This window comes from Agelaius phoeniceus, chromosome 1 (assembly GCF_051311805.1).
Source record: "Agelaius phoeniceus isolate bAgePho1 chromosome 1, bAgePho1.hap1, whole genome shotgun sequence".
Lineage (NCBI taxonomy): Eukaryota > Metazoa > Chordata > Aves > Passeriformes > Icteridae > Agelaius > Agelaius phoeniceus.
In genome coordinates, this window is record NC_135265.1 from 137,722,592 (window position 1) to 137,742,585 (window position 19,994).

Consider the following 19,994-nt stretch of genomic DNA (forward strand, 5'->3'; position numbering starts at 1 on the left):
CTTTATTTTGTGATGACTAAATTCAGGAAGCAGAAGCATGGAGACATTAAAATATGATTGTATAAAAAATCACTGTAGTGGTTTGAAATGGCATAAAAATGCAGCTGCAAAAGGACTGAGTTTATAGATTTCAAAGCACTCTGAGATTATTTATTTGAAATAAAAAGGATTTATCAGTGTTACCATGTATACACATAATTAGGACTTACCTGATGACTGTTAGTAGGATGGTGAAGAGCTCTTTGAATGTACATATAGGCATCTTTAAGGGAATTATAAGTTACTTCTATATTTTTAGTTAGTTTCAGTTAGCTTAAAACAGCAGGGTCTTATTCTAAAGACATCTCTTGTTACTTACAGTAACTATAAGGCTGAGAGGGAGCTCTTCAGCTACTGAATCACTGGCAGACCTATAATCTTTTTACTGACTATGCATCATTTCAAAACTGTCTCCAAGCATCCAAGTGCCTCTGGTGTTCACAAAATTAATCAATTTCAGTTCAAAAATAAACACAAAACTTATGAGTCAGATACACTGCCACATTCTAGCTTCTTTATGGAATGCACAGTACATGGACATTTTTACTCTTTTAAATGATAGATGGAAATTGGGATTTTTCTTTCAGATAAGAAATGCTGATACAGCTTCTAGAAACCTTCAGGTGGTCTGAGCTGTGCTTCTGCATCTTTAGACACTGTGTTACTGTTTCCATATTAATTAAAGGGAAAAATGAAATGATCACAGTTGTTTGTTTGTATTGAAATAATATTGATTTAGTTATAAAACTGAAATTGTTCATAAAGAGTTGTGTTGTTGTTCTTATGTATAGGTGATTTTAGGGATATTGGTACCTGCAGTGTAATTTTCTTGAGTGAAGTTTACAGCATTTTATATCCTGGAGGACTCCAAGGGTCTCAACTGACATGAATGATTCATGATAGATCAGCACTGGTCTCTCTTGGTTTTGTTTTTTTTTTTTAACTTTGAGTAAGCACAAATACATGCTCCCTAACCTTGAACTTTAGATTTTGAGTTTGCTTGTCCTCTGCAATGATAAACTCTTGTGGGACAGTCAGGTATTTTCAGGAGCCGGATGCCCCTTACAGAACATGAGCCTTCCTTCTAATGCTTGATTTTCTTATGTCAGATTGAGAAATGCTGCCTGCTTAAGGGCTCAGATCCTCTGAAAGCCAGTCCTGATAGTGATGGCAAGTTCCACACAGTAACTCTTTCTGAGCCATCAAGTCCTGAAGCTACATCAGAAATTAACATAACACATGAGAACAATATCTTTATTTCAGGGAATTACTGTGAATATATTTCTGCAGGCCTATCCCAGCAATTTAGTTCCTATTGAACCTCACCTCAGATTCTTTCACAATGTTTTTGTAAGTATAAGTATTTGATCAAGTAGGTTTTAATTCACAGGAAAGCAAACAGGTTTGAGGTTTGTTTTTTTTTTCTTTTCTTTCTTTCATAAATCCTAAACCAGTTAAACTGCATTCCTTTTGGCCTGACGTCCTTCATGAAGAAATAAGTGTTACATGCAGCATGTATGCAATTTCTGGATAGAAAACAATCTGTGGTTCTGCTGGCAGGTTTAGCTTCTGCACTATCAAGGAAGGTGAGGTGGTTTGTGCTATCCTCATGTTGAGTCAAACTCTGCTAAGATGTGGTTTAGAATATGAAAAATAAGTTAAAAACTATCTCACTTTCCCTCCACGATTTTTAACATGACAACCACATTAATATTTTATTTCATTCACACGTGAATATTTTGTTTCATTCACAGTTACGATGATTTCTTGTGTTCATTAGTGTCTGGCTTTGTGCTTTGTTTCCTGACATATTTCAGGATGGACATGGTTGTGCACATGCTTCTCCTATGTAGAGAGTGTGTTCATCCACTACAGTGAGCAACTCCTGACAGTGGACTTGCACATTGTTCTCAGATGTGCTGGATGAGGGGCGAGAAGTGGATGGTGAATTGGCTACCAGGTAAGTTTTGTAATTTATTTACAAGGCAGTAATTAAAGAATAAAACCAAACAAAATTTAAGTAGACTACCTACACATTTAAACAAAATTATTTTTCTACCCTGGAATTTGATTTGGAATGGCACTTTATGTTCACATATCCTTCAGAGTATTTACAGTCTGTAGCAGTGCATTTCAAATACTTGAATAGCCTTGCCTTTTGCTGCCTACCCATAGTTTTGTGGAGCTATTTAAGTAGCTTAAATTTTAATCCACAGGTATTTGGAAGCAGGATAAATCAGTGGTCAAAAATACAGCTCATTAATTTTACATAATAGCAAAAGAATAAATAGGTCAGTATTCTGTGCATTACTTTACTAATAGGATAGTATAATTGCTGTGTAGTTAGTGTTTATGGGGTACTTGAAAATATAATTTGTTGTACAGGACTAATGTGTTCATACATCTCTACATCTAGCTATACTCAAAAAGGAGTGCTTAACCTCACACAAAGTCTTTTGGAGTTTCTGTTGCACAAAAAGAAACCAGCCTGGGATTCAGCTGAGCAAGTGCCTGTGTGTATCTCCAGTTACCTGGCCAGACCCTCCACTACAAACAGGAAAGCAATAGCATCATTTGATGGACTATTTGTTTTGTACTTTAGTAGGTATCTGGATATAGATCATAGGAATCACTTGTGTCTGCTTTGTCCTTGGTTTTGCAGAAAATGTATTTCTGCTTCTTCAGGTCCTGAGAAAGTTCTCTCTCTCCTGCAAACATGGACTTGCAGAAAGCTCTGGTATTCCTGAGCTATTGAATTGAAATTTCTTGTTGGACCAACTGACAACATTTTAGATTTTCTCTGACAAACTTTAAAGCCTTTTGAAGACCTAAAAATTAGCTCACAGTGGGAAATAAATCCATCAGCTCACATGTTAAGCATCTGCCAACTCCGTATTCACATTTTTCTGCAATGTTTTACTGAATCTTCTACTGACTGACTGATCATCACTGTGACTCCTTCCACCCTCCACATAGCAGAGTGTTCCATGCACTCTGGGAATGTTGTGGGAAACTAGACTTCTGTGGTATGAAGTTGGGAAAATTAGCATCTCTTGCTAGACAATTTACTGCTGAGAGGTTAACAAGACAGAAAAACTTGCAGTATCTAGTAAAAGAAAAAAAAAATGAGCAGGGGATTCATCACTGAAATCAGCTTTCCAAAAGATATTACTTATACCTTTTAGGACTCTTTAGGTTTGAACTATGACACCATCAATAAAACCAAAGTAATGATAGACATATGGCTACTTTTTAAAAGTTATATTTGTTTTGCAAAACACTTAAGTAAAGAAAAATGTGACAAAAAAGAGGACATGTAATGAAATTGCATCATTTGAGGTCGTGGCTCTGCAGATGCATCCATGATGTACTGCCTCATACCAGTGAGAAGCTTCAGTTCCTTGACTCCCCCAGCATCTGCAGGTCTGATTAAGCACAGGACCTCAGTGGGATTTAAGCCCAGCTGTGGCACTGGAGATGCTGGGGTACAGCACTAAGGGCCCTGGGGACTCAGAACTCAAAATGCACACATTCCCACACTGGCCAGGCACAGACAGCTCTGTGTATCAGCCACTGTGCTTCAGCAGGCTGCTGCTGCCTGCAGAATGGAGTGATGGGAGTTCCTGGTCCCACCCACCTAAAAATCAATGGAAACGTTTCCTCCCTATGTTGAAAGATCTGCATGGAGCAACCTCTCCAGGCCAGGAGTGGGTGGGGCCCAGAGCTGGGCACACTGCACACTGCAGGGAGGCAGAAATTCTTTTACAATTCGCTGTTCTCCCTTGACACAAAAGCATAAAAGAAACACAGATTAAGCTACTACGTTGATCTTGCTAATTCTTTTTTCTCCATGTTGAGGAGTTTATGTATGACTTTAACAAATAAGAAGGAGGGAAAAAAAGAAATAGCAATTTATGGCTTCTGTACCCATGAAAACCTATTAAATCAAGACAATCTAGAGCAATGCTTTCCAAATAACCATGTTAATCCCTCTCTCTGTGACACATTTACTGTTTTTGTCATCACACATGGTGTCAAATTGCATCTCAATAACCATTTCAGCCAGCTGAACTACAATTGCAATGTACTTTTTAAGACTGTATGTAAAACTACGTAGAGATGCATATATATTTTTGTGGCTGTGGTCAAGAATGTGGCAATCTATTATTCTAGGTGTTTTTTTTTTTAAAAAAACATACCCAAAAGTTATTAAAAGCAATGAAAGAAGTAGGAAGAAAGAAATGGATCAGCTGAATGCCCATGTGAGACTGTTTGAAATGCTTGAGGAAAATGTGTTCCAATGGCATATATTGATTCTGTGATCATTTTTATTAGAGTTACTTTCTAAAACATTATATTTACCATAGATATCTGTGCCTTTTATATGTTATGAGTCTCGGGAGAACAGGATGATAATACTTGTACTGAGTGACATTCCTCAGAACACAGAAGATGATAAATTCCTGGTTGTCCGAGAAGCATACTGAAATATTCTTGCTATCTTAGGCAGTGCTCTTGTTTTCACTGCACACCTACAAGTAGCTTTGTCAGGAGGTTGGTGTGGCTGAACAGGGAGCTTGGTGGAGCTCCAATGTGAAAAGGTAGTGTAGAGGAGATGGAAGCAGGGACAGGCTACAGTGGAATAATTTAGAAGAGTTACCTGAGTTTGTAGGAGTAGCCTTGGGTGATACAAAGCCTAAATGCAGTTGAGGCTTACATGGGAAGCACAACAAGACTTTCCAATGCTTTGTAAGTACAAAAAGGCAGAGGAAGGAATACCCAGAACCATTGCTGAATGGAGGAGGTGATGTATGACAGCAGACACTGATAAAATGGAGGCATTCTAAGGTTTATTTGCTATCTCTACCACCAAACTATCCCATGCATCTGTGCTTAGGGAAAGGGTCCAAAGAGAACTACCAGCAGTGGATGAGTGTTTAGCTGGGGGTTACTTGAGAGAGTTTGACCAGAAAACACCATGGGAGCAGACAGACCACATCCAAGTGCCAAAAAAACCAAGATTAGATGTCTCTGCAGGGCCACTCTATCACATCAGAAGGGTTCCACTCTATCACATCAGAAGGGTTATGGAGATCATGGAAGGTTCCTTAATACATGGTAATAGGTAAATGTTGCACCATTTCTTCAGGAAGGCCAAAGACAATCTGGGGAGCTCTAAACTAACCAGCATTGCTTTGGTCTGTTTTGCAGAGATAATCAAAACTCCACAACTTTTGTGCAAGTTATAAAGCCGGTCTGTTCATTACAGCGCTGGGCACATGTGGGAATCGTTCCCCTAAAATGACATGAGTACCTCTGGGAACTTCAGGTCCCTTTTTATCCCCCTCTCAGATACATATGCATACAATTTCACAACAGGTTCATACATATTCATTTTTGCGAATTTCGCTTGACATTTGCCACTAGGTCTTCTTTATCAGAAAGAATTCCTAGGTCAGGTTGACCTGCTCTCACAGCAGTCTCTCTGTCTCCCCCCCTTATCTCTGTCCTTCATTGAAGCAGTTTCCCTTGAGCCTAGGCCTTGCAGTCAGGCTACACAGACTCAAAGATGTACAATTCACCTAAATCAAAATAGATTTCTATTCTGGAAAATTTCTACTCTGTCTCAGGTCCCTGTGCATCTTCAAGGATTGGATCTTCTTGGAGATCCATTTCTGGGCATGCGAAGGAGAAGGTGATTGGAAACAATCAGCATGGATTTACCAAATGTAAATCATGTCTGACTTCCTGATTGTATTTATGATTCTATGACTGGGCTTGTGGATGAGGGGAGAGAAGTGGCTGTCATCTAACTCAAATTTAGCAAGGCTTTTGACATTGTCCCCAACAACATTCTTGTTCCCCAGTTGGATGTTATGGTTTGTATAGCTAAAAATTCATTGAATTGGCTCAGAGGAGAATGGTTGAATGTGTTGTTGTCTACCCAGACAACATTTTCCTGTTTACCTAGTAGAGTGCCACAGGGATCTAGAGACTGGAACAGTCCTGTTTAGCTTCTTTACCAGGTGCTTCAAGGAGGTCATAAAATCCACTTTCCTCAGATTTGCAGATGATACCAAATTGGAAGGAACAGTGAATATGCTAGGAGCAGTGCTACCATACAGAAGAACCTAGACAGGCTGGAGGAATGGGCCAAGAGGAACCTTATGAAATTGAGCAAGAACAAATGCAAAGTTCCTGTCAGTATTCCCACCTGGGAATGCTGAGGCTGTGCACCAATACATGCTGGAGGTGGCTGGCTTTCCTGCAAGGGCTCTGGAGAGTCCTGGCAGACAGCACACAGCACCTGTGCATCAGGAGTGTGCCTGGCAGCAAAGAAGGTGCCCTGGAGAGAGCACAGCCAGGAGCTTATGGGAAGGGGTTATGCTCCTGCTCAGCTCCTGTCAGACCACATCTAGCACTGTGTCCTTTTGAGCCCCTCCAGGAAAGGCAGGGAGGAATTGGAACCAGGTTTAGCTGAGACTCCCCAGAATGGCTGGAGTCAGAGGCACATGTGGAGGACATAGAGGAACTGGATTAATGCAGCCTGGAGAGGAGGTGGCTTCAGGTGTACCTGACAGCAGCCTGCCAGCACCTCTGAGGGTGTCTTCAAGAAGACAAAGCCAGGCTCTTCTCACTGGTAAGTTAAGTGGTGGGAAGACAATAAACAGCAAGCATAAATTGAAACAAGAACATTTGGCCTGGGAATAATGGAAAGAAAAACATGTGAAAAAGTAATACTGGTGTTGGGTAAAATGGTTTAGGTGTCACACATTTACAGACCATAAATTGTGAATAGTCAGGCACCATTTCCTATGTTCCTGGCTCCATCCACCTCATGTATAAAAGATACTTTACCCACCACAGTGAATTTCCATTGGCTAGCAGTGGAAACCTTTGATGTAGCCCAAATTCTTAATTATAGCAAGCATATTTTTTCTGCAAAACATGGCTCTAATATTTCAGTTAGCTCAGGCTCAAGCCTGTGTCCACAAGGCATGGGGCAGGCACCTGCCTGCCAGGTTTCCTCTCTGGTATGGGCTTTCTTGTTTGGCCTGGCCTGTGAGTTCAGCTTCTTGGCAGAATTTATTAACTGGGACTAGTGCTGCAGGATGGGCTGCACAAGCACCTGCTCACACTTATGCCTGACTGGCTTGAACATTGGACATCTGCTGTGCACATCTGCTGTCCCTCTTCTCTAGTTAGCAAAGGAACTGCCATCCCAAGGCTGCTTGTTTCAGCTGGTGTAGCTCTACCCAATGTTCCAATAATACAAAGTGGGTAAAAGGGTTGGTTTTTTTAATTTTTTTTTTCTATTTAAGAAAGGATGATGATGGTGTGGTGGTAGAGGATGAGGATGGAAGAACTGGGCAGTCCCAGCCTTTCCATTGTAGTAATCCAGCACAAGTTTCTCACTCACTTCATCACTCAGCCATGAAGCCAGAGGCTGGGATTGTCATTCCTTCCTGTACATGGAGCATGGTCCAGGATTACTCATAACTCATAGTCACCAAAAACACCCTAAAGATTCAATTTAGATTTGTATTTACTGATTTTGAATGACTTGGAGAGCAGCTGGTCTAGTCTAATGCAGAGCTTGATCCTGCAGCAAAGCATTGCTCCACTTTCTCCCAGCTCTGAGTTTTCTCCTAAAGAACAGGAAAATGGTCTATCTGTGATGGATGTAGCATTAAGGACACCTCTAAATTTTGTCAGCCAGTGGTCTCAGTATGGCCACAAGGTTTCAGAATACAGACCTCCAGTCTGGTAAGCATCTTTTGGTGGTTTCTTGGGTCAGAACTAAAGATGAAATGTGGAGAAGTGATTGTGCCTACCCACAGGGGTATTACTATGCCACTTCTGCATGACTGGTAGGAACTGACTTGCTGTGAATGAGGCCAGCAGCCTTGGACTTGAACTTCTAAAAGGTATCTTTCCTCAACAAGCTTTTTCTTTAATTGATCATTAATTATAAATAATTAATTAATCATTAATTATAAATGATAAATCATTACCCATTAATGCTTCTAAAACCAAAGTGTTTAGCTTAATGAGCTTATTACAATAGATCCTAAAAATGTATTTCTGCCTAGTTTTGAGGAAAATCAATTCCCAGAGAGGGCACAATTCAGGCTGAGTTACATCATGCAAAATGAACTTGTTTGCCCAAATAGTCTCATAGCATAGAAGGGGAGCAATGAAAAGAAATGTGGTCCCACCTCTTTATTCACAGGTTTGAATAGTTTCCTGGAGGGTGTGTAGCAACACAGATAATTTGCTGCTGGTAGCAACAGGAGGTTTTCTGGAGGAACAAGTGTCAGAGAAACCAGACAAGAGTGGTTCTGAGTCACAGAGTCACCTGGGAAGCTCCTGTGTTGGTCAATGCTCAGAGGTGAACTTGGAGTCAAACAACCAGGCAAATGTTTGGAGAATTTTCCTGTTCAGGGTGAGGTTGAGGACATATGATTGTTTGGTTGCCTTTGCAGTGCTGTACCCAGCAAGAGAAGGAGACTCAGAGCTGACCCTCTGCATTACTAGCATGGCATGGCCAGCTCTGTGTATACCCAGAGGAGGGCTGTGTGCACCTGGTGCTCAGTGACCTGCAGGGAATGTTGCTGTGTGGTGCTGACCATCTAGCATTCTCCTTAGCTTCCAGATAGCTTTCCTTAATTTTTAGTGTTAGGTGGGAGGGAAAACCTACAGACTTGCATTGTAATGACCCTCAGGTTTCTCTTGGCATCTCCTGCTGTGAGGAAAGGCAAACCATGACTAAGCACTTGATGAGCTTGAAGAAAAAAAGCTCGGTCAGTATTCTCAAATATATGAAAATGTGATTCTTGTGGGCATTGTGACATGGAGATCTAAGTAGCCAGGAAGTGACAGCAGAGCCTTCATGTTCAGTGCTCATCATTTTTAGTGAGTCCCTCTGAGCTGCATGACTAAGTTGTTCAACCACACCTGAATCTGGGTTCTTGAGGGATAAAACCTGTTCTATAGCTTCTTCCTGAGTTACAAAGGCTTGGGTGATTTTAACTTAAACATCAAACATCACTGGCTTCTTAGTTAGGGAGTTAATATGTTCCTAGAATCACTTGTTAAACCAGCAATGCACATGGTATAGCTTATATGACATGTGCCTGTTTACAGCCTACAGGAATGGTGTTGTTTCCTTTACACTGTTCTCTTGTGCTAGACTTCTGTATGCTTATCACAGATTTTGGGGACTTCAGACACTACAACTACTCCATCTGTTTTTAGGTTGCCTACAAGCTGCGTGGGCCTGCATGCCTATGTACAATTAATTCCTCACATTTCAGGCCAGCCTGATGGATGGGAGAGTTGAAAACAGAGATGAGTGAGATCTCTTCTGCATAGAATCATAGAATGGTTTGGGTTGGAAGGAACCTTAAAGATCATCTAGTTCAAAGCCCCATACTGTGAGCAGGGCCTCTTTCCACTAGACCAGGTTGCTCAGTGTTCCATCCAGCCTGGCCTTGAACGCTTCCAGGGGCATTCCCAATTTCTCTGGGCACAACACCTTTACACAATGGAATTTCTTTCTCATATCTAACTTAAATCTATTCATCCCCCCTTGTCCTGTCCCTACATGTCCTTGTAAAAACTCAAAAACTCTCTCTCCATCTTTCTTGTAGGCACCCTTCAGGTACTGGAATGCTGTAATTAGTTCACCCCAAAGCTTTTTTTTTCTCCAGGCTGAACAAAACCAAATCTCCCAGCATTTCCTCACAGGAGAGGTACTCCATCCTGCTAATCATCTTGGTGGCCTCCTCTAGCCTTGCTCCAACAGGTCCATAGCCTTTCTGTGCTGGGGACCCCAGAGGTGGATGCAGCAGTGCAGGTGGGGCCTCACTGGAGCAAAGTAGAGGGGCAGAATCACAGGGCTTTGGATGCAGCCCAGGACCTGTTTGGCTTTGTGGCCTGTGAGTGCCATTGCCAGCTCATGTCTAGCCTCCCATCCACCAGCACCCCCAAGTCCTGCTGGGCAGGGCTGCCCTTGATCTGTTCATCCCTCACCTGGACTGATTCCAGGGGTTGCCCCAACTCAAGTGCAGCACATTGCACTTGGTCTTGTTAAACCTCATAATGTTCTCATGGACCACTTCCCTCATGGCATCCAGATCCCTCTGAATGGCATCCCATCCTTCAGGTGTGTCAACTGCAAGCACCACCCAGCTTGGTGCCATCTGCAAATGTGCTGAGGGTGCACTTCATGCCTTTGTCTGTGTCATTAATGAAGATTTAAATAGTGCTGGTCCCACTACAGATCCCTGAGGGACATTCCTTGTCACTGATGTCCATTGGGGACTCTGAGCCATTGACCAACACCCTCTGGATGCAGCCATCTAACCAACTGTTTATCCACCTTATAGTCTACCCATTGAATCCATTTCTCCAATTTAAGGAGAATGTTATTGTAGGGGACCATGTCAAATGCTTTACAGAAGACCAGATAAATGCCTATCAGGCACTATAATTGCACGGCCAAATTAAGGATAGTATAACAACTTCTAAATTTGAAGTTGGTCCTACTTTACATGCAAGATTTAACCAAATGACCTTCCACCTCAAATTATGATTCTAACAAAAGAAGGATTTTTTTCAAGAGACACTTAAAACCTTTACTTTGAGCTCTGAAGTCATAAGGGAAATTACTGGGACTCCCTGTGCAAGTCAGAGATAAATGAAGGTCACGCTCTTTCCATCTGTGGATTTCACAAACCACATCAGTACTCAAATACCAATGATTTTACTATTTCTGGAACTGGTGAAATTATATTCACTTCTTCATGCTCTAAATTTACCCCTAAATTACACACAGACATTCCAGCCCTAAGATGCATGTAGAAATGAAATGAAAATTCACAGCTGGCTGGATGCCCCCTGCAGACCTGTGCTGACTCTACGGTCACTGATGACTAAACAGCAGTTACTCTTGCTTAGCCCAGTGATGTGAAGGCTGGATTGAGCCCTGTCCCTGGTTTCCTATCCCTGATTTGCTCTCCCTACCGTAAATAAATGAAGATGGGTTATTGTATGTACAGGAGGTGCCAGGCACATTCTCTGGCACTTTTATTTCCTCTTCTTGAGGAATTCACAGACGAAGTAGATGGTGACTTGGCACTCAGAGTCATTCCATTCTCCTGTGCTGAGCATTTCCACACAGTCCTCGTGACCAGCTGGGTCATGAGGCTCCCCTTGCTTCCAGTTACTGTAGTTCTGCAGTGGGCTGTTGTCTGCATACACAAACTGTCCTTCTCTTTCCATGTCATTCAGCCCAATGAAGGCTCGGAACAGGCCACTGCTGGAGATGTAGTCAGCAAGCAAGGCATTGGTTGCCTCATCTTTAGGCATGGCCAGTGATCCTCCTCTGTCCCTGCAGTGGATCAAGGCTTCTCTGTAATTCTTCTCTTCTTTCACAATGTAATAGAATTTCTCATCTGTCTCTCTGATACCTGCTATAACTTTGAAGAAGAAAAATTGCTTAACGGCATGTCAACAGATGCTGAAGGTTATTCTATTCCAATATGGCAATAAGATGATTTTTACATTAGAATTAATAAAAGGGAAGGAGGAAAAGTATTCCCACCACTGTATTTATGATGAACGATGAGGACATGATCAGAGATTGATGTGACTAATGGGATTGTCAAGCTCTTAGCACACATTAGGACAAGAACTACTCAGTCCTGATTGTCATGTCTCCTGTGACACTTCAGTTTTCTTTCCTGGATGCCTAGTCTAGGAATCAGCTTAAGGCATGCTAAATTGTCAAATCGCAATGTCTAATTCTGGATCGCCCTATTGCTTTGCATGTTCTTGAATACAGATTATGAAAGAGTGCCTAGGGGTAGAAACACAGTGGTATAAATAGCTTTTCAGGCCCTTTCCATGTAGAGGTAAATGAATGTGACTGCTAAGATAAGACATTTTAGATATGGCCTGATATTCAGAGCTGCTGTAGCACTGTGGCATTGACTCAGAAGAAAATTTTGGTTGCTCAGCAGCTTTAAAAGGCAGACTCTCAACCAGTGAGTTTATAGCCTAGTGAATTAAGCAGTGCCAAGGAGCATGCCTGGATTGCTGGAAATTGATTGTCTCTGTTAGTGGATTGCTGGAGTGCTGCTGGAGTGGTCCTGAGCAGAGTTAGGCCTTGGAAAATTAACACTCTCCCAAATAATTCAGGAGTCACCCCACACTTCCACAGATCAACAGTGGTTGAAGAATAGCAATGACATCTGTTATTGGAGTCAAATCCCCTCAAATATTTAAGGATCCTTACCATTCTTCAGAAACTTGATGGATGTGTTAAGACGAGCAACATTGATATTCAGCTGTCCGACAAATCTGCGGTATCTCCCACAGTCACAGACGGTGCCTGATGCAATACAGAGGATAGAGGACTTACCTATTTAGAAGCATTTGGGTGTGTGTGTGTGCATGGAGAGTTACCTGTAGGCCACTTCCAAAGCTTCTGAAGATCTGGGCTCCACTTATGGAGGGCCAGTCTTCGCCTTACCCCACAGGCTACACTTCTGTTGATCAAAGTGTGTAATGTTTTGGCTCTGTACACTCTGTACACTCCCTTGCTAACTGGCTTAAGCAAGTTAATACTGACCCAAAAATCAATAGCTTTCAAGCCCTGAAGTCTCAGTTAATATTTTTCTTTTTTTTTTTTTAACTGGAATTTGGCTTGCTAGAGGTTTTGTTTGTTCTTTTTGTTTTTCTCAGAAAGAAAATAAGTTGCTGATGGTTTCCCATTAAGCACCAAATGGTCATTTTATATGCAATCTCTTAAAAATTAACACTAGTATACATTTAAGGTGGGTAACCATTCAAGGTTACTAGGTTACTAGTGCATCAGAGTCAAATTCTCCTCCTGTAAGCAAATGCATTGCATTAATTTGATAACAGATTATGTTTCTATCTAATATCACTTACTTTTTCATCTCATGCTCCTATTAGGAAACTGTTAAAGGGCTTAATTCCTTTGATACTAAGAAACTTTCTTCTAGTATCCAGTTTAAATGCATACTGCTGGCCTGTGTGTTAGTTTTTATTATACCAAATATTACCCATGAATTTGGGTGACTTCATATTTTGTGCATGCTGGTATATTCATAGGAATCAGTCATGTCCCTACACTATCCTTTATTTTCTTCAACAAAACATTTTCAGTCTCTTCCTTACATTTCATTTATTCTCCTTGGGCTTCAATTACATTTCATTTATTCTCCTTGGGCATTTCAATGTATTTTCCTTGCCCTCATAATTTCATGGAATTTCTTACAAACCAACCGTGAAATCAAAGATCCAGCAGATTTGACCATTCTGCACAGAAGGATGCATAGCATACCTGCTTTTCCTTTTTTTCCTGAAACCCCTGGTAAGCCTTTGGCTCCTTTGTCACCTGAATAAAGAGGAAAATATATTCTCAGATCTCAGACAGTGCATATGTCAGGGAAGCATATTCAAAAACCCAATTAATAATATATTAACAGTGTGCTTTTGATAGGAAGCTCTGATGGACTGTACTGGAAGACATGCCAAGTTAAACAAACCATGATTAATTCTGGTGCATGGAAGTGAGAGCCCTTTAATAGCTAACTCACTGATAACACAGGCATCTTGTGTGCTGCCGGCTCCTGGTACCACTTACTTTAAATATAAACTGCAAAATGATCCTGAGAGGCTGAAAGCAGTTAAGAAATCTTAAAAAGGTGAGATCTGGGTTCTCTCAGGGGCCACAGGACAGAGCCCTTCCCCAGGTTCAGCAGCTCCATGGTGAGAGGAGGCAGCAGATGTGCTCTAAGCCACTGAGTTCGTGTGTGCAAGAGATTGCGTGTGCGGGCAGCAGTTGGCACCTGCATGGAGGGAGGTCATTAAGGAGCAGCATTTCAGTTCAGTTTATGGAAATGGGATTTATTTGCATCCAACTGCAAACTCTCCAACTCTCATCCAACTCTCTTTTGTAAATTATAAGAATGATAGAAATACTTCTCCAAATGCTCTGCCACTATATAACTGGAGGTGACCTGTTCTTTAAAAAACCTCAGTTGTAATTTGGGTCAGAACAGCTGGACTTTATCCAAAATTCATGTCAGCTCTTTTATGAATAAAACCTTCAGAGGTCAAAACATACTAGTACTTGCTCTGCCTTATTGATGACCATGTTTTTATGTACTTTTTACTTTATATGGTTGTGTTTTTTTAAAGAATTTAGATGTTGGCTGTCATTTTAATTAGCAGCATACCCACTGCACACTTGCAAGATGAAATGTCAGGCTTGCTTCATTAAGAACTCCAATGTTTAGTCACAGATTTAAACAGTGACCTTTGCTTCCACAAATAAAGAAAATGAGAAAAACTGTAAGGGGACAATAAATTGTGCATTGGGATTAAAAGAGAACTTGATTTAAAGGCTCAGAACATTGGTTTACTTTCAGATAAAGAAAAGCAACTTGTAAGATTCTTCTTTTTTTGTCTCTTTTGGGGATTGAAGACATTTTAGTAGATAACTCTGAGTTTTCAGTTTTCTAGGCACTTCTGAAAATTAATCCCTCAGGTCAAAATATTTTCTTCTTGACTGATACTGAGGCTGGCTGGAGGCCATGAAAGGTTTATTAAAAACAGTGGTTTGAGAAGCTCTCCAGAGAGATTGTTCCAGCCACTCAACAGTATATCCAAGCTGATGTGCTGATTTGAGACCCCAGAGTTCTCCTGGCAATGGTGGTGTCCCTGATCAGCTTTCAATGCAGGTCTCCTTGTGGTAGAAGAAATAGTCCTTCTGAAGTAGCTCTTTAGGAATATCAGAAAGGAATGTCTGAACTTCTTCTCAAGATAAATAGAGCACAATTTCATGAAATGATTGTCCAGGCAGATTTGGAGTCTACCTTGATTTGGAAGTAGTTGCCATCCCTGCTTATTTGAGCCCCTTCTTAAAATTCCTGAATTGGTTCCTTACCAGGACAGGGATGTCCTGTGCATTTCTTGCTCACGTGACCCACAGCAGTGCAGGTGACAAGGTGTGGCATCCTCAGCAACAGTAGGACATTGACTTAGGCCTTCAGCATCCAAATCAAAGGCACACATTTGTCTCTTAGAGTGTTCAGAGGATTTACTTCACAGGTACTGAATTTCTCCCATCCTCTTTCACCACAGAATCATAGAATAGTTTGGGGTGGAAGTGACCTTTAAAGGTCATCTAGTCCAACCTCCATGCAACGAGCAGAAACACCTTCAACTAGGTCTATCAAAGAGGATTGATATCTTAACTCATAGAAGAAATTATTTTAACCAAATTAGTTGGATATAATGCATGAAGAAAATAAAACTAGGGTATTTCAGTTCACTCTCATCACCAATCTTTATGCATAACTTTATTTGGAGAGAATTGGTAGTACCATTATCTAATATTGCTCCATATCTGGAGCTCTCATAAAGCACATATTTACCTTGAGGGTAAAAACCCCAAGGAAATTCCCAGACCAGAGCTTACCCTTTCCACCAATTGGACCAATTTTACCAAGCATTCCCTGGTCACCAACATCACCCACTGGTCCTTTGTTTCCTAAGAGAAGAAATGAAGAGGAAATGAGTATGGATGGTTGCTGTAATTTCTTTTCTGAGGCACTGTTTAAGTCTCTACTGCTGCTATTTTTCCTGAGTGTGGCCAGTCTGCCTGTGTGGCAAAGTGAAGTGAGCACAGCCCTGAGGGTATTTGGAAGAGAACAGCCAGATCTCTGCTCCTGTAGGGTACGACAGTAGGACATGGCATAGAACCTTAATAAAATTGCCTGTTCAAACATCATATTGTCTTAGCAAAAATAGAAACTGAAACTGCTAGTGATTTACTTCACAGCCTAACCAGGCTGACACCTTTTATTTTTCTCCACCACAGGCAAAACACTTTCCTAAGTCCTTGTGGCTTTGCTGGGAGTCCTTCTCAAAGCAGGCCTGCAAGTAGGGAGCTACTAAGTTTGCTGTAGGTGTTTTCCCAGTCTTCAGAGCACCAAAATAACAGGTGTCCTTTTTAATTGATTAATAAATAGTGTAAGTTCTGAAATAGCTGTCTAATGATGGCAGGCCAATCTAGGGAATCTCAGTTTGCAAAAGGACTTTAACATCAATAAGATGCTTTGTAAATGGTTGATTCCCTGAATTCCTTGTATCTTATCTGATGCTCATTTTAAGGTAAGAAGTGAAATCATAAGAATGCATTTAAAAATGGAAGAAGTTTTTTATTATAGCAATAATAACAGAGTGATTTTAAAGTTTCTATAAAAGTAAAAACTTTCCTGATTAGTCTTAAGCCACAGTCAAAGAAGGAAGATCTTGGATATACATTGTCATTAAACTCTAAAGATAAATTAAGCTTTCAAATTAGAGTATGCAAATAAGGCTGACACAGTCACATCTGGTGCCTCTAAATGATGTGCCCAGATCACACTGTGGGTATGGAACATATTTAATTGAGCCAAGTCCTGAAACATCTGCAAGTCCTTGTTCTCATCTTGGATGCTGTTTGATCAGAGGAACTTTTTATTTGTGTGTGTATGGCTTTGTTTGCTTTGTCTGCAGAATACAGACAACTGAAACCAAACTTTATTGAGCACCCTGACATATTGCTAGGCAATAATGCTCAAAATTCAATTTCAACTAAAGGCTAATTTCAGTAAGAGTAATCTTTCTGATTATGTATATGATTTTTTTGAATCAGGTTTTCTGAATCACACTCATGACAGCCATATGTATTTGTCTTAAGTATTGATAGGAATTGAACCAAGCTAAGTATTGTTATGTTTACCAATTAATGTTTGACAGGATTGTGAAATCCACTGGTGAAACAGAAATGAAAAGCATTAAACATCAATCATATGCATCAGTACAGTTGTGTATAATGATATTCATATGCCAGCAATAGCCAACAAACCATCATAAATACCTTTTAGTCCTTTTGGTCCAACTTTTCCTTGTTTGCCTACTTCTCCTCTGTCTCCCTTTTCACCTTCATCCCCTTCCAAAAAACCAGAAAATAAAACATCATGGTACATTTCTCTCAGTGCAGTAAGTACAACTAAACACATTCAGAAAGAAAAGTTCATGGGGTTTTTTTCCCCTACTGATTTCTTTTTATTTCCCATTGAAGGCACAGCAGCCATGGGATAAATTTTCAGAAAAGAGATGAGGAATCTGACCATCATTAGGAAAAGCGAAAAGCTTTCCCTTTCAGAGAGGCTGTTACAACATGAAAATTATACAACAGCAATTCCTACTCCTACACTTTAAACATTATTAGCTATAAAGCAGATAAATAAACCAATCTTTTGGTATTGGGAAACTTGAGCACACAGGGGCAAACTGCCAAGGGAGGCAACAGGTGTTTATTAATTGTTCCTAGTGATTCCATTCCTAGTGACTCTGTGTTCAGGGTATGCAGATGCATTCAGAATGAGAGGAATGTAAATATGTTGAAATAGATCTTGACATAGACCTTGGCACTTAATATGACACAATTCTTGCCTACATTTTTTGACAGATGGCATTTGTATGTTGATACAAGAAACTTGTTTTGCAATTACTCCAATGCTTTATTTTGAAAGGTCATGCAGAGAGTATCTGTAAGAGGCAAAATCATTGCATTTATTATGGTAGTGCAGAGATTTCTCTAAAAGAGATTGAGACCCTATTACACAGGTTCCTGTATAGTTCTGTATAAGCACTTTCACTGTTGGAAGACAGTCTCTCATTGTGCAGCATATAGGGTAAAGGTGCAAGGCAGCAGTTAGTCAGAAAGAAATGTTATTTCCTTCCACAAGTAGCATACAAGGTTGCTTTGCATGGAAGGCAGGAAGGCAGGAAAGAAAGACTAAAGATGATTTTGTCATCTTCTTCGTTTGGAGCCAGATCATAAGAGGAAGATTTTTTTTTTTCTCCCCCCAGCAGAGGTGAGGAGGAGACACACAACTCACCTGCAGCAAAGGGCCATCACTGAACAGGGCAGCCTTCCAGAGCCTCTCCCATTGTTCCCTGCCCTTGTTGGCAATGAGCCTTGCTGTGCAGTGGGGAGCAGGGCCACAGCCTCTTGGCTCAGCCAGGATCTCATGTGGTAGTGGCAGCCAGTTGGTTGTTCAGTATATGGAGAGCCAAGGGAGGGAAGTGTGCCTGGATGTCAGCCAGAGAGGTGAGGACAGAACAGCAAGATGTGACAGGACCAATAACCTGTCTCACCAAGAGTGGTGCCTGCAGCCCCAGCAGAAAGTGTGCAGGGAACTGAGGTGTACTGAGGGTGACTATGGCCCAGGCAGCCACTTCCAGCCTCCCACAGCAATGGTCTCAGTGCTCACCTGAGCCAAGCACTGCATCCCTATTGTATTTGCTGGGACCCTTGTGGCAGGGAGGAATGATGAATCCGACTCCATGTTCTCAGAGGGCTAACTTATTGTTTTATGATACTATATTATATTAAAGAATGCTATACTAAACTATACTAAAGAATACAAAAAGGATAATTACAGAAGGCTAAAAAGATCATCATGAAAACTCGTGACTCTCTCCAGAGTCCCGACACAGCTTGGCACTGACTGGCCAATGAGTGAAAACACACCAGAAATCCAATGAAACAATCACCTGTGGTAAACAATCTCCAAACACATTCCACATGTGAGCACAACACAGGAAAAGCAAATTAAATAAGAATTTGTTTTCCTTTTTCTCTGAGGCTTCTCAGCTTGCCAGGAGAAAAATCCTGGGTGAAGGGATTTTTCAGAAAATGTGAATGTGACACATCCCCTCCCCTAATGAACAGCCACTAGTGATTCTTCCCTCCACCAATTAACCTTGTGCCTTTTAAACCCATTTATACCTTTGGCCCTTATAATAAATATCCTGTGGCAAATAGCCCAATGATTTTTTTAGTGTGCTGGGGAGAAAGTACCTTCCCATGGTTGCTTTAAGACTGGTCATTATGTTGGTCTCATATTTTTTTGAAAAATATTGCCCACTCATTCCTGACAGGCCTTCTACTTCTGTAGTCAGAGGTAGCATGGGCTGTTCTGTAGAGTGATAGCAGATGAGAAGTGCTGCACATTAACTGCACAGCAGATAAAATTTAGTTTTAGCTGTTTGGCACCTTTCCATTCCAGTTACATGGACTGAGCTGAGCCTGTCCCTTTATGCTGAGAAAACCCTTCCATGCTGGGACTGTCTTGTTGGTCAGGATGCCCTTTGAAGGAAGGTTGGTGGGCCAAGCTGAGGAAGATAAAGGGCTGAACTTCAGTTCACATTGAAGGGAGGAAGCAGCTGCTGAAGGGATGGACAAGGAGGAAACAATGTGCTGTGTGCTGGTTCACTCAGGCTCTTTTTTTTAACACCAGCTTCCACAGGTAACGTAGGAAAAGAAAAGTCTAAAAGCAGTCAGCAATATAAATTTTAGACATCTCTCTTTTCACTAGGTCTTAAAAATACTGTAAAAGCTACTGTATATTTCTAAAAGCCAAGCTCCTTAAATATTCAGCTGAAGCTGTGGGTCTGAGCTGGGAGCTGATGGAAGGATGCCTGCTTTTACTGGGTTCCAGTCCTGCCAAGCAGGACTTGGGGGTGCTGATGGATGGGAGGCTGGACACGACCTAGTAATGTTCACTCACAGGCCAGAAAGTCAGACCTGTTCTGGACTCCATCAAAAGCAGAGTGGGCAGCAGGTCAAGGAGGTCATTCTGCCCCTTCACTCTGCTCTGGTGAGGCCCCACCTGCAGTGCTGCATCCACCTCTGGGGTCCTCGACAGAGGAAGGACATGGAGCAAGTCCAGAGGAGGACACCAAGTTGATCAGAGGGATGGAATACCTCTCCTATGAGGAAAAGCTGAGAGATTTGGTTTTGTTCAGCCTAGGGAAAAAAAAAGGCCTTGGGGTGACCTAATTTCAGCCTTCCAGTACCT

The 19,994-nt window shown here is 41.3% G+C and overlaps 1 protein-coding gene across 3 annotated transcripts in view; it reads right to left on the minus strand.

Moving 5' to 3' along the window:
- Window positions 1-425: 425 nt before the first annotated feature.
- Window positions 426-19,994, minus strand: part of COLEC10 (collectin subfamily member 10) — a 29,263-nt gene continuing 9,694 nt past the window's right edge. Inside the window, exons 2-6 of one of the 3 annotated variants that reach the window (XM_077188405.1) lie at window positions 17,003-17,074; window positions 15,557-15,628; window positions 13,415-13,468; window positions 12,341-12,436; window positions 426-11,516 (exon numbers count right to left, since the gene is read on the minus strand). In XM_077188405.1, the coding sequence (XP_077044520.1) occupies window positions 11,131-11,516; window positions 12,341-12,436; window positions 13,415-13,468; window positions 15,557-15,628; window positions 17,003-17,074 (680 nt within the window). In that variant the 3' untranslated portion in view covers window positions 426-11,130. Of the gene's footprint in view, window positions 11,523-12,340; window positions 12,437-13,414; window positions 13,469-15,556; window positions 15,629-17,002; window positions 17,075-19,994 lie in introns of all 3 variants that reach the window. The other 2 variants (XM_054641031.2, XM_077188413.1) reach the window with 2 other exon arrangements.